This window comes from Zosterops lateralis (genome assembly GCF_965231275.1).
Source record: "Zosterops lateralis genome assembly, chromosome: 9".
In the NCBI taxonomy this organism is placed as follows: domain Eukaryota; kingdom Metazoa; phylum Chordata; class Aves; order Passeriformes; family Zosteropidae; genus Zosterops; species Zosterops lateralis.
This window is the reverse complement of record NC_139769.1, coordinates 27,020,958-27,035,183: the sequence shown is the minus strand read 5'-3', so window position 1 is coordinate 27,035,183 and position 14,226 is coordinate 27,020,958. Positions and strand designations below refer to the sequence as shown.

Here is a 14,226-nt window from a genome sequence, read left to right as displayed (position 1 = left end):
GCAGTGGGCTGGCTTCCAAGCTCTCATGCCCTGCACCAGCTCCATGAAATTATGTTATGCATTTATATCCACTCCTTGATGAGACTCTTGCCTATTGTAGTGCAATAAAACCCTAACCTAACTCCAAGCTTTAGCTGGTGCAAGCCCACATTGACTACAGCTATTTTCCCCTCCAAGGATCTTTTTTATCTCTGCAGTAAAAGTGCTGAGGTTATTTTCAGTTCTTCCAGAGGGATGTTAAAATGGTGAGAGATATGGGTTTTCCTACTTACCTTCATTAATATGGCAACCCAGGTTTTCCACCAAAGTCCAACAGAAACAAATCTATTTTTAACCAAATCATAGCTGAAGCCTTTCAAGGCCTGCTATAAAAATGACTAGAGTATTTTCTCTGGTGTGCCTTGATTAAAGCCATTTTGTATTCTTCTAGAGGCATCAGACTCTCCAAGTAGGTGCTCAGCCAGCTCCTCAGATCCAGAAATGTCCATGGAGGCTCTCCCAGCTGGCTGGAAGACAAAACCCAAGGAAATCTGGAATTTGGACTGCACACCCACAGGATGACTATTGTACACGACTGCAGTCCTAAAAGCCCAGACCAGCTCTGTCCCACACCTGTGAGCCCCTCTTGCCACCTCAAGCCAGACAGGCTCTTGCAGGTTAGGAAATCCTTGAGCCACCAGGATCTCTGAGGCTCAGGAGTGGTCACAGTCCTCCTCTCTCCTCCCCTACCCCCTCTAGCCCAAAACCAAAAGAGGCAAGAGGAAATTTCTTCCTTTTTTTTTGCTTACTAAAGAAACCAACTTTCAGCCTCCATTTTCCCATCTCCATGTCTTGAGATGTCACAAGAGGCAGGACAAGGGCAAGCCCATAGTTTGGATTGTCCCATTGTGGTGGATATTACAGTCTAAGGGGAGAAAAAGTGGGCAGGGAAGGTGATGGGAACACCTCACTTCATGTTGTTGTACCAGCAGCATGAGATCACAAAGGATAATCCTTGCTCCAGTGCTCCTCATAGATAACCAGAGGTGATTTAGCTGGTCACCTCCAAGGTCCCATCTTTCCTGAGGGGACCCACCTGTGGGACATGCCACGTACTCTTTGGAAAGCATGCTTGAAGACAAAACCAATTATTTCAGTGGTGGGATGAGGGCCTTGGTCCTGGGATGGGGGAACCACCTCTCCAGCACTGGGCTGGATCAGGGCTGGCAGGCAGTTCAGGGTGCAGCATCCTGGTGTTAGGGCAACTGGGACCCACGTGCAGACCCAGGGTCATACACCTCCTCTCAGCTTTACATCCATGGCACCCATTAACCTCAGATCTCCCAAATTATGCACCCCCAGCATAATTCTTTCCTCCTGCCATAATCTGGGAATGCCACCTGCTCTCCATATCCACAAGTGTGGCTGGCCAGTGGTGAGAAAAGCCCCAGATTAATCCATCTGACAACACAGTCTGTCACACTGCCTGGGAGGAGGAATATATCCAAACCTGCCTGGGTGAGAAGAAAGCAGTAATCACTGTAAACTCCATATACATTATTTATCAAATGAAGTCTTTGCAGCAGGACTATGATTCACTCCTCTGCTCCAGCTTGCTCATGCTCTCTTTGATTGTCTTTTCAACGGGACATGATAGAAAATCTTTGCAGGCTCCCTGTGGTCATTGACCAAAGGTTGTTCTCTCCTGAGGAGAACCTTCAGGTGCCCAAAGGGGCCCGGAACAAGCTTTGCCCAAGAAAAATCACCCTCCATCCAGCTCCACCATGGCAGCTTTGTTACAGCCTCAAATCTGTTCCACAAATATCTGCTGCTGCTCTTTACATTCCAGGGAAATTACAATGGGAAGGCAAGTAGAAAATATCAATTATTGGAAGGTTCAAACAGCACAATCCCTGCTGCTAACCTGCCAGGTTGCATGTGCATGCAAATCAGCTGTAACGTGCTGTTTGGTTTGAGTAATACATTAAAAATATAGAGAAATGTGAATTTTTTCCAGTATGGGGCTTATAAAGCAGGTGGGAGAAAGTCACAGCATACTCAACTGTGATCACATCAGCTCTGCTTCATCTCTGTGGTGTAAAATTACATGTGAAGGGAAAATTAAGGCAAAAATGCACCAGATGAACCCTTGACTTTGGGTGAGGGTATAAATGAGTTGGCAAACCGAAGAGCAAGTTAAAAATTGTGCTTATTTGACTTCAGCAGGTGGGTTTGCTTTTAATGAAAGCAAACCGAGTTCCTGTGTGCTTCTGCTCAGAGTTCCCAGGGGAACCTGCTGCAAGACACTAATTATAGTTAAAAAACTGGGGAAATAATAGGGATTTTCCTCTGCTGATCCACAGCACTGTTCTCCATTTAAATGTGTTTGGGGTGATTATACAGTGACAGAGGTTAAGGTGCATCCAAGTTCTCCAACGTGACTTTGTGCATCGTTGCACAGCCCTTTATCTGCATCAAGGCATATGCTAGATCTGTGCTGGGGGTAATGGGTGGCAGCCTGTTGGCAAAGAAGCATCCCAAGCCGGGTTTGCATCCGCTCCAGCTGAGCCCTGAGGAGATCTGGATTGATTTGCAGGCTCTAACTCAACATGACAGCCAAGCACCAGCCGGGTGAGCACGAGGACTCGCTGCCAGCATCCTGGTGGAATGCTGAGAGCAAATGGGGAAAAAAGCCCCGTGCCCATGGCTGAGAGGGATCCAAATCCCGATGGCTGGTTATGGGATGTGAATTCACAGCATAACTGGGGTGGGATGAATGAGCAATGGAGGCTCTCGTGCCTGGTTTTCTCCGTGCAGGAGGATGAGTGAATACTACACTGACCGGTCCTGCCTCATCCTGACATTTGCTCTGCCTGTGCATCAACAGACAGACAGACAGACAGACAGACAGACAGACAGACAGACAGACAGAGGGATGACACTGAGTGGGGAATGGGAAGAAGTGACAAAGTCGTGGGTGGCTGTTGGAGAGGGAGAAGAAGGGAGGTTTTTCTGTCCTGGGTAGCAGCACCTTTGCAGTACTGTGTTAGTGGAATCCAACACCATGCAGGTCCTACATTACCCTCCAAAATTAATTACCAGTGCTGAAGATAAAACTGAAATCATATTTATTTTTGTGCTTACATTCTTGTTGCCATGTAATTAAGTGCTACCATGTAATTAAAGAGGATTTAGAGGGTATTTATGCCCTGTGATGCTCTATAATTGCAGTTAATTTCTCATTTACAGCTTCTAAGCATCTCCAGTGGAGCTCTAGGAGCTGCTGGGGCAGGGACAATGGCCATCATGGGGCTTGGGAACACAGTGCAGAGCTTTAGCACTGAAAGCTAGCATCTTGAGAGGTCTGTCCCCTTCTTAAAATCTTTCTTCAGAAAGTTAAACTCTCCCCAGGCACAGGGCAGGAGTGATGACCCCAGAAGCACCTTTACGGGCAAATGGGGGTGCTGGTGAGAACAACCTCATGAGCTATTCCAGCCTCTGTCCCCAGCTCTCCCTGGTTAAACTCCTTTAACTCTCAGAGATACCACGTAAGGATGAAATAAGCCCTTCTGCAGCATGCAGGCCTGCTGAGGGGGGATTTCTTTCACAGCTCAGTGTGAGTGAATAAATAAATAAATAAATAAATAAATGGTGTGAAGTGCAGGATGTGAGGACTTTGCACAGGCAGGAAGTCCCAAAGGACAGGGCTGTCCTGGCAGTAGGGCAGCCGAGGCCATCTCCAACAGACATCAAATCTTAGTGCTCAAAGGGCCAGGCTACCAAACACTCACCTGTCACAACTCAAAACACATGCCCAGCCTCACAAGCTGGTATGGAAGAACTTGGTGTTAGCAGGTAGAAACACCCATCAGGAGCTGGGATTTCAGGCACCACTGGACCAGGGTGTTCACATGGACCCAGAGGGGAATGGGTCACCTTCCTGCAGGACACTGGACACTATGGGTGTTTGTAGGTCTTCATATTTGTGGTGGAGAATAGAGGAAAGCCTTTAACCATCCTGTGCCATGCCTGTTTGCAGCCTGTGCTGCATCCTACCATCGCCCATGGGGCACTGGGGCTGGTAACAGTGAAGAGGGACAGGCAGTGGCCAGACCAAGCTCACTGCTAACAGCATGCATTATCAAATTGGGTACCCACTTTGGTCTTCAGTATAAAATTAGGTGCCCACCTTTGCAAGCCAGTCACAGAAACAAATTTTGCACTGAGCAAGAACTTTTTTGTGGCGTGTGGTTAAACTTGGTTTGAATGGGGAGATGATAATGTACCTGGAAATATATATACATATATAAATGAAGACAGCACCAAAATTTCATCTTTAAAATGCTAGGATAGGCTCAGATTAGAGCTGTCACCCCCTCTAAAATAAGACTTAACCTGGTGATTCACAAACTTCACAGGAGAGCAGACAGGAGACAGCTGTTGAGGTGATGCAAAGCCAGACATGCTGGATCCAGACTATTAATGTGAAAATAAAAGGAGTTTCTCCCCAAAACCTTTGCACTAAGCTATTGCTTCCTTTCCTGTGGGAGTTTATAGGGGCTATTGATATATTACATGGCAATTCAATGGAAGAATATGTAATGAAAGCAAGACATAATGTAGGTTGCAATGACAGAAGTGTGCATGAATTTTTAAACTGGCAGAATGTGCAGTAAGTTGGGAGAGCTGTTTCTTTGTCTTCATATAGTTAGGAAAAACTGGGAAAAGCATCAAAGTATTTCATTCTTAAACACATCAATGGTCAGCAGGGTGGAAGTCATTCCCTCTCTGAGGGCTGTTTGGTGACAGCATGGAATGGAAATGGAAATACTCAGTTGAGTTTCTCTGACATGGAGCAGGTTTCCTTGTTGGTCCTCAGCTCCAGCCCTTTGAGCTGACAGGATCCAGCCTTCAAGCAACCCCTGTTACAGTGGATGGTTTGCTCCTCTAAGCTTTCCATCTCTAATTTCCCCAAAATCCTGCAACAGGCTGTGTTTAGAGGTGTGATAAGGACTGCAGTTAAGCAGAGGGTGCAGAAGGAATTGATCAGGGAGAAGGATTAATTTGCTTTCACACAAAGGACCTTCACTCTCCCCCTGGAATTAATATATTAAAACATTTTTAAACAGAAGAATTACACACCAGTAGATCAGTAATACTGGGCACCAGTGCTGTTTCCCTCCAGAAAGCTGCAGGAGGGAACTGCTCTGCAGGACATGCTGCATGTCTATATCTGCTCAGTAGGATCCTACTGGTGCAGACCAGTCTTGTGACACTAAATTTGCAGCAGTTTCAGCTGCTGAGGAGCTGACCCAATTATTTCCACTATTTCTTCGTTAGCAGCTGCTGCAACCCAAGTTCCTTCTAGTGGAACAGGAAAATCACAAGAGTGTCTTGCTGAATCACAAATCAAAGCAAAAGCAAGGGCACTTCATAGGGTCTGAGAATCCTAGGATCATTTGGGTTGGAAAAGACCTCTAAGATCAAAGTCCAGCCATTGATTTGGCACTGCCAAGCCCACCATTAAACTATGTCCCCAGGTGCCATATACACAAGTTGTGTTAAAATCCCTCCAAGGATGGTGATTCACGACTCCCTGGGTGCCAGTGCTTGACAACGTGTGCCTGGCTGTGTGCACATCCTCACCTGCCATGGCTGAAGGACATGGCACCCAGGAGAGATTTCAATGTCAAGGCAATAATGATGCTGATGGATGGGAATGATGAGTTGCCCTAAACCAGCAAGTACTGCAGCCTCACTTTGGTGATCCCAAACAACTCCAGTTTGGGATTCAGAGCTTGCAATGCAACCCACATCAGTTTTCCAGCTGTGTGATCACCCTGGAATGAAAATTCTAAGGCTGGGAAGCCAAACAGGGATACCATGGAGCTGAATTTCCTTCCCCATGAACCCAAGAGGAAAGCTGCATGGGCTGCATCTTGCTGTAACATGGAACAGGCACCATCTGCTCTAAGCACTTGGTTATCTCCAGGGTGGTTTTGGCAGCCTTGAAAACCATCCATCAGCAGCTGATTTTGGCTTATGGAAAACCTGCAAGACACTTTTCAACATTAAAGTCCAAATAATACACTCAGAGGCTTCCTGCATCAGCATACCCTGGGGTCACTCCCACCATTAACAGCAGTGGGAACAAATCCATCACAGAGGCCCAGCTCCTGCCAGTTGTGCTCCAGCAGGGAACATACCTCAGCTCTAATCATATGGTTCAGGGACTTCTGGGTGTTAGCAAATACCTGCTTGCTTCTGCCATGCTGAGGGAGCAGGCAGCAAACTCTGTTTCTTGGTGGTTTGTTGGTCAGGATCAAGGATGAGCATAGAGCTGAACTCCAAACAGATCTGATTTTCCAGTTGCTCATTTGCACCAAACCAAGAAGGGCTTGGAGTTTACCTGGTGCTTAGAAAAAGGGAATGCAATAAATGTACATAAATACGTATACACACATCTCCATCTCTATATGCTCAGGTGGATCAAAAGGTTTCTCACTTAAAAAAAAAAAAAAGTTCACTTCATTTTTACATCTTTAGTGACTTTAAAAAATTTTAATATACAATACATGGCTGAAGAAACAAATATTTTCCTTTCTTAAGCATCTTCCCAGACAAGATTTGACTTTTTTTTTAACCACAGCAATTCATCAAAACTGCCATGAAAACAGAAATATTGTCAGACCATCCAAATATTAAACTATCTCTACAAAATGCCACAGACAAAACTGCTGTCATCATACTCATTGTGCAGATCTGATGTCTCTGCACCCATCCTGCAAAATCCCAGTTTGCATTTGCTACATTCACATTGCTGAGTTACAAAAAAAGGCGGCAGATGCTGCTGGGGGACCCAATGGTGCATTTTTGGGGGGATGCTGTTCCCTCCCAGCCCCCCAAACCACTGCCACACCATTAATGACTTTCTCAGCACAGCTGCTCTGAGCATCCACACACAGAGGTTCCATTTTTGCATTCGTTCTCACAAAGCTGCTCACACAGATCCAGCCCATCAGCAAAATGTAAAAATAACTAGAAATATATAATTAGGCTGGATGCACTGTGGATTTAATAGGGTTTTTATACTTCTTCCTTTGCTGGCCCATAAGGCACAAATCCTGGATGAAAAGAGGCTGATGGGAAGGGAAAGAGAGAGCTTTTGCTGTGGTATATGTTTGGCAAAACCCTCAAATATTTTTCTCAGTTTTATATTGTCTGTATTTTTTATTGAGCACTACAGAGAAATTGCAGCAGATTGGTTCTTTCACAGCTCCCCAAAGTTGAAATGCTTTGGAGCCAAAAGCTCAATGCCTGCCAAACTTCATAATTAACCGTAGTAACTCTTTAATCTGAACTTTAATTCAAACACCCATGTTTCAGGGGGATTGTAGGAAAAAAAAAAAAAAAAAAAAAAAAAAAAAAAAAAAAAAAAAAAGAGAGAGAAGCAAAACAAACCCAAGGGAACCAGGTCTGCTAAAATATACAAGCAGCCCCAAGCTTGTGCTGTGCCAGAGGCAACTGGAGATCAGCTGTCCTGTCCTGGTTCCACAGAGGTGATTTTAGGATGAAGAGGCATTGTCCCAGTCCAGCAGAAAGTGAAGGAGGAGGATATTGACATCGGACACCAGGAAAGTGTTGGGCTCAAAGCTGCCTTCACTGCCCTGGATGGGAAGTTTTCCAAGGCCACCTCTGGGGATGAAGGGATTAAAGCCATCAAGGAGGCCACCAGCTGGGAGTTTTATCCAAACTTGGGGACAACAAAGTAATTTTAAAAAAAGACTAAAAGCGACCTAGGTAAAGTGGCTCTAATGGAACCAATTTTACACATTAAATGGCACAGAATTTGGCTTCTTTTCCTTGTGAAGGAGGGAGAAAAAATATACAGTCCTGGATTTGTTCCCCCAGTCAACAGTTTTTAATGGTTCTATCACTGCAGTGTGACCTGGACTGGGAAGCATTGGGAGCACAGGAAAATAGGGAGCCCTAAGGAGGAATGTTCATGCAACTTCTCTTCCCAGGCAGACACAACTCAAGCTGTCAGACTGCTCATGCACCCCCAGAGCTCTCCCAGCCCACCCTGGCTGAGCTCACCATGATGGGTCCTTTAGGGAAAAGCAAACTGTTGACAAAAGGAGCAAGAGAGAGCTGGACCAGATAGGGAATGGAGATGATGGAGCTCAGGAATGCATTCACAAATTTGGCAGGGCTTCAGAGCTGTCAGCCCAAGCCTCTGGGAAGAAGTTGAGGATTAACAGGGATGTCTGGCCTGCTCTGGGTTGGAGGACACCAAGGGGCATTCACCTGCCCTGGGATTCAACCTGGTTTGAGCCGAGGTCAGCCTGAACCATGGTGACTTTTCACCATTTCACTACTAAGAGCCCAACCAGTGACATTATGAGAAATCTTTGTAGCATCATGCCCCAGAGATGCCAACATTGCCCCAGCATTATGCCCTGCCCAAGGGGCAGGAGGGGAATGCTGTGACGTGCCACTCAGAGCTGTGACTTGCCACTCAGAACCGAGAGCTGGGCAGCTGTAATAAATGTCCTGCCAAAGAGATTCAGATCAATAAGCCTGGCAGTTCCTACCAGCAAATGAATGGCTTTCAGTCTATGGGTTACAGAGTCGTTAACTACCCAACCACCCTGCTCGCTGTCATTAGCAAGCAATGACTGCGTGCATCTGCTCACCCTGCTTTATTCACCATCCATCTCCCACTCCCTCATTCCTGCATCCACACAGAACCCTTCTTCCCCCATCCAGCTGTGCTCACAAACAGGCTCTGATGTCTCTCTTGAGGCAGGTTGGATCCGAAGAGGGGGAGAGGAAGGATTTCATTTCCCCGTGTTTAAGCTGCTCCTGTAATCCTGCAAGGAGTGTTCCTTTGATGCACTGGCCTGGCTCGGAGCAGCTGGTTCATGACCACAATTACTTCCACTCTGAGCACACACAAAAAGCCAAACGAGAGGCCAAGGAGGGAGTGCTGAGATTTGAACACCAATGAGTCAAAGGCAGGCAGTTCATTAGTCCCTGTGCCCTCCCCTGTCATGGCTGCCCCATTATGCAGGGACAAGGAGTCTCTCTGTGGGTCAGCCAGGGCCACCCAGGAGCCAGCAGAGAGCCCAGAAGGCAGAGGAGGACTTGAGGGAGTCAGGGTCTGAGAATGCAGCCCCAAATTGCCAGTTATGGAGCCTGTCTTCTGTGAACATCAGAGCCACTCCACTGCAGAGTTATTTCCATTTTTCTTGCTTTTCCTAAAACCAGGGGGAAAAAAAAGGAGAGCCTACCAACAGAGTTCCAGGTGTTGTTGGAGAGAAACCAGCAAACATATATTTTCATTCAGCAGCAGGGTAATGAGGGAGGCAGGGATGTTTCCCAGGGAGCTGGAGAGGAGCTCCAGAGCAGGAGGGCCATTAGAAGCAAGAGATGGCAATTGCCCAAGGTTATGGCATTGGCAGAGTGTGGCAAAGTAAGATGTGGTTAGTGGCCTAGAGATGAGTATTTGGTGCTTTGATAGTACCAGATCAATTGTCTCCTAAATAAAAAAGCAGTAACAAGAAGAATCTGTCTTTGTCACTGCTCAGGGGCTATGACAAGGTCTTCCCACCAGCCATGGGTTCCATTCAGGGTTGATTTAGGCTCCACCAAAGCCAGCAGGACTGCATGGAGGTCAAGTCCTGTGGGCCCCACGTGTCTCTAGATAACTGCTAAAAAGGATTTGCCTCTCTATGCTGAGCAGTTTGGAGGCTACACTGTGGAGTTCCTCTAACCCCACAGGGGAATTCCCGGGGTCCCACCCTGGAAAGATCTACCATAGAGTTTCCACCCAAGCTGAAAGAAAAGACCTTCCCCCTGGTGCCTTGCCCCTAAATCTTGTGGTTTCTTCTTTCCCTGCTTCCCCATTGGTTGTGGTATCCTTGGTTGCTGGTTCTGTCTTCCCTATAGGTCACTGACCTTTGCCCTGCCCTTTGTACCACCCCTGTGCCCTCAGACCATTGGTTCCTGACCCCTATTTAGGCCTGTGCACAGCACATGGCAAGGTCTTTGTTCCTGATTTCCCTTCAGGGTGTTGGAATTAACCTCACTGGAATTGATCACACAAAGGCCTTTCTTGCCTCTCTTTGCTGAGCAAGCTGTGGCGTGTGTGATGTGTGGGCTTGACTGTTTTGCCTGAATTCCCCCCAGGTGGCTTTTCCACAGGAGAAATATTATTGAGAAATATTATTAAGAAATACCTATTGGGAAATAAGTAGCAGCACACCATCTAAAATCACTGCTACATAACACCAACCATGCTCTTTTGCTTCTGTGTTCCCAGGTCCTCCCTGCTCTTGGCTGACCAGGACTGGCTTGGAAGGCTCTTCCCTCTCCCAGGAAAATGGGGACTGATGGTGAAAACCTGGTCCTGAGGAATGTGGTCATCAGCTTCAACTTGCTTCTGCTGGGAGCCGTCCTCAGGCCCTTTGAGTGCCGGCTGGAGGTGACAACAGAGCCGGCCGAGAGGACAGCGGTGGATGAGGCAGGTGGCCTTGCCAACTGCAGCCCACCTATCAAAGAGCAGCCCATGGTCTTCCACCACATCTACAACATCAACATCCCTCTGGACAGCTGCTGCTCCTCCATGTTCAAGTCTTCGGCCGAGGAGGTGAGTTCAGAAGACGAGCGGCTGGCAGAGTACACGGAGCAGACCTCCGACAGCGACAGCCAGGTCACCTTCACCCACAGGATAAACATGCCCAAGCAGGCCTGCAAGTGCTCCACCTCCCTCCCATCCCTGCAGGAGCTGCTCAGCAGGATTGAGATGCTGGAGAGGGAGGTCTCCATCCTCCGGGACCAATGCACCTCCAATTGCTGCCAAGAAAATGCAGCCACAGGTAGTAATGCCGTGCTGTTAGCTCTTGCTGGGGACTGAGGGCTTCAGAGAAAGGCAGGAGAAATAATACAAAACCTGATGATGCCACTCAGAGTGGTGACACAGGAAAACCAGTGTTTACCCATGATGGGGACGTGGCTTTAGTGAAAAAAACTTAGCTTACTTTCTCTAAGGCAGGAAAATCCCTGGGAGGGCTTTGATCACTGGAGTGCCCATACCCCACTCACTGCAAAAACTCCCTAATGGAGAGCGAGCTGAATCCCCTTTAGGGATGAAATTACAGCTGGTTAGGGGTGAGCAGGGGGATCTCCCAACTCTGCAGTCCTTCCAACACTCTTAAACATCTGCCACTGCCTGCGGGACAGGGAGCAGAGATGTAGCTGCTGCTCTCCTAGGCTGTCCCTGGGCTGAGGGCAGCCCCATGGGAGTTGGCAATAAGCCCCTTCATCACTCCCCCTCGTGTAGGGGGACTGAACCCATCTGAAAAGCTAAGTTAAAAATAAATAAATAAATAATACAAAAAAATGTATTAAATAAGCAAACAAAACCTTAAAAAAAAAAAAAAGGTACACACTCATCAGCATGATATTTCATCTGAATCAAAAGCTGTGCTTTTGTGGAGACCTCCAAGAGGTCCCATTGGGGTTACTCCATCAAAGGCAGCCCCTCATTTCACCTCAGCTGTCCCTCAGGGTCAGGAAAGCAGAATTCAGCTGAAATGAGATTGGTCAGGAAGGTTTGGGCAAGCAGCTGCATTTCCATGGTACAGGAGACAGCATACTGATAGTTTTCCTTGTCTTGAGGAAAAGGGGCTGTCTCAAAGGGCATCCATCCCAAATGCAGCCCAGCCCTGCTTGTGGCTTCAGTGCACCAGGGCTCCTTGCAGGGAAGAAAACACCAAGCAAGGAGAACCACACAGGGCATCCTCTCAAGGGAAAACTGCTTTTCACACCAAGAACAGCAACAGAAAGGAAGAGAAATTAAAAGCAACCCTTCTACCCTCAATACTCACTGCATTTTATTTAAAGTTTTGCAACTATTAGTGTGATTTTTCCAGTGGTACCCCAACACCTCTGCGTGTAGGACACATTAAAATGAAATGGGTGCAACCAATGCTCAGGTCAAGAGTTCCACCAAAGGTGTGTTGGTCAGGGAGGGAGAAACAGGGATGGACACACATCAGGGTGGCTTGAGCTGGCATCTGTCATGTGGCCAGTGGAAGTCAATGCCTTCCCAGCCACAGCTTCAGCCCACATCCCTCCCAACGCCACATTCATCAGCTGCATTAATGACTAAGACAAAACAGGAAACAGCAGTCTGTGCAGAGAGAGGGTTAAAATCACGTAGGAAATGCTATGGGAAAAACCTGTTTTCAAGGAATTAATTTGAAACTCTGATGGGTCTATTTGGGTTACTTGCAACATACGCAGACAGTCCCATTAAACATTCATTGCCTGGTGGAGTCCCCATTCCCATCACAGATGTGAAGAGCTAAAACTGGAGTGATTTCATTTATTTTTACCAGAGTTGCTTTCAATTCACTGCACTGCAAAGGAGATCAGGATCCCTACCCCACCACCCAAGGCATTTCCCTGAGGGAAGCCTCTTTCCTCCAGCACACTTACAAGCATCCTCTCTCATCTTTTGATAACTCAACTAGAGGCTGAGATCTGAAGAGATCCTGACTGGCATTCCCAGTATTTGCAGTTTGGATGGGAATTGTCCTGCAAAGTAACCCAAATAGATCTGTCTGGTACAGCATGTAACTGAGCTGCTTTTACATGTGCATCTGCTACATCCCCCATTGGAAGAGCTGCTCGGAAAGGTCAGCTAGGATGGAAAATTTACCCAGGGACAGAGTCCTGGGGCTTGGGGGTCTGTGGGGTGCAAAGGTTTCCCACAGTTTGGAGGAACACCCTTGGTTCACATGAGGAAAAGCAGTAAAAATCAGCAAGGAAAAGTTAGCCTGCCTGGGATAAACCTTTAGTTGGAGCAATGGCTCTGTTTCAGGGCAAAACAGGAGCATTAGCAGTGTCAGTGACTGGTGCCTTCATCCCCATCATCCCTCCACACCCCAGAGCATCCTGTGCAAGGCTGCCAGGTTAAGAGGGGACATTGGAGGTGCTGGCCACAGAGCCTGTGTGCTGTCCCTACTTTTCCACAACCTCAGTGTGCCCAAAACCAACAGTTCTGTCTTAATCAGATTCACCAGGATAGGGAAGAAGGTGACGTCTTTGGGTACATACCCACTTTGCATAGGAGAGAGAGAGAGCAGATGGGGATCTCTCATCTATAAAAAGGAGAAGTGGGTAGACATGAGACCAGAAGAGTCATGGCTGGTGCAGAGGGTTTGGCCAGGGGAGGGGTTTTTTTTCCAGTAAGAGGTCTAGGGAATTTCCTATCAACTGAGTGCTGAGCTGGAGAGAAACCAAAAGGAGCACTGCACCAGCATAAGGCTGATGGCACCCATAGTTACAGAGGCCACTGCTCCCTAGAGAAAGATCCACCTGCACCCACCGCGACCCCGTAACACTAACCCTTCCAGCCCTAAGGCCATCAGTTCACCAGAGCTGGCCATGCTCAGAGGGAGGGCCATCCTCCCCTTGCCCCACACCTGCCTCCCTCTCCAGCCCTTCAGAGGGCTGACCTGAGACCAAAACTGACCTTTTCCCACCTCCCAGCGGGTGGGTTCTGACCCTCGGTCCTGCATCCTTGCAGGGCAGCTGGATTACATCCCGCAGTGCAGCGGCCACGGGAATTTCAGCCTGGAGTCGTGCAGCTGCGTGTGCATGGAGGGCTGGGCAGGCAGCAACTGCTCCGAGCCCCGCTGCCCCCGGGGCTGCTCCAGCCGCGGCGTGTGCCTGGAGGGCCAGTGCATCTGCGACAACGACTACGGGGGCGAGGACTGCTCCCAGCTGCGCTGCCCCGCCGGCTGCGGCCCCCGCGGGCTCTGCGTGGACGGCGAGTGCGTGTGCGAGGAGGGCTTCACCGGGGAGGACTGCTCCCAGCTGCGCTGCCCCCGCGACTGCTCGGGCCGGGGCCACTGCGAGAACGGCACCTGCGTGTGCCAGGAGGGCTTCGCCGGCGAGGACTGCGGGCGGCTGCACTGCCCCAACGCCTGCAGCGGCCGCGGGCTCTGCCGGGAGGGGCTCTGCGTCTGCCAGGAAGGCTATGACGGGCAGGACTGCTCCGCAGGTACAGGGGGGATGTGTGAGCACAGCCAGAGTTGGGATAAGCAAGGGTTTCGAGGTGCTCGGAGTCCCATAGGAGCACCGTGAAGCCTGGGAGAAATCCATACCCGACAGAGCACACCCCTTAGGACACACTGAGGCCCCACAGTGTGGTCACCTCCCTGTTATCCCTGTCCC

General features: G+C 48.5%; 1 protein-coding gene across 2 annotated transcripts in view; it reads left to right on the top strand.

Annotated features, from left to right (window-relative positions):
* Window positions 1–10,363: 10,363 nt before the first annotated feature.
* The window catches only part of TNR (tenascin R), a gene marked incomplete at its 5' end in the record, with an annotated part of 28,634 nt that continues 24,771 nt past the window's right edge, over window positions 10,364–14,226 (top strand). For both annotated transcript variants that reach the window (XM_083867173.1, XM_083867172.1), the window contains 2 exons: window positions 10,364–10,859; window positions 13,577–14,053. In XM_083867173.1, the coding sequence (XP_083723299.1) occupies window positions 10,364–10,859; window positions 13,577–14,053 (973 nt within the window). The remainder of the gene's footprint in view (window positions 10,860–13,576; window positions 14,054–14,226) is intronic.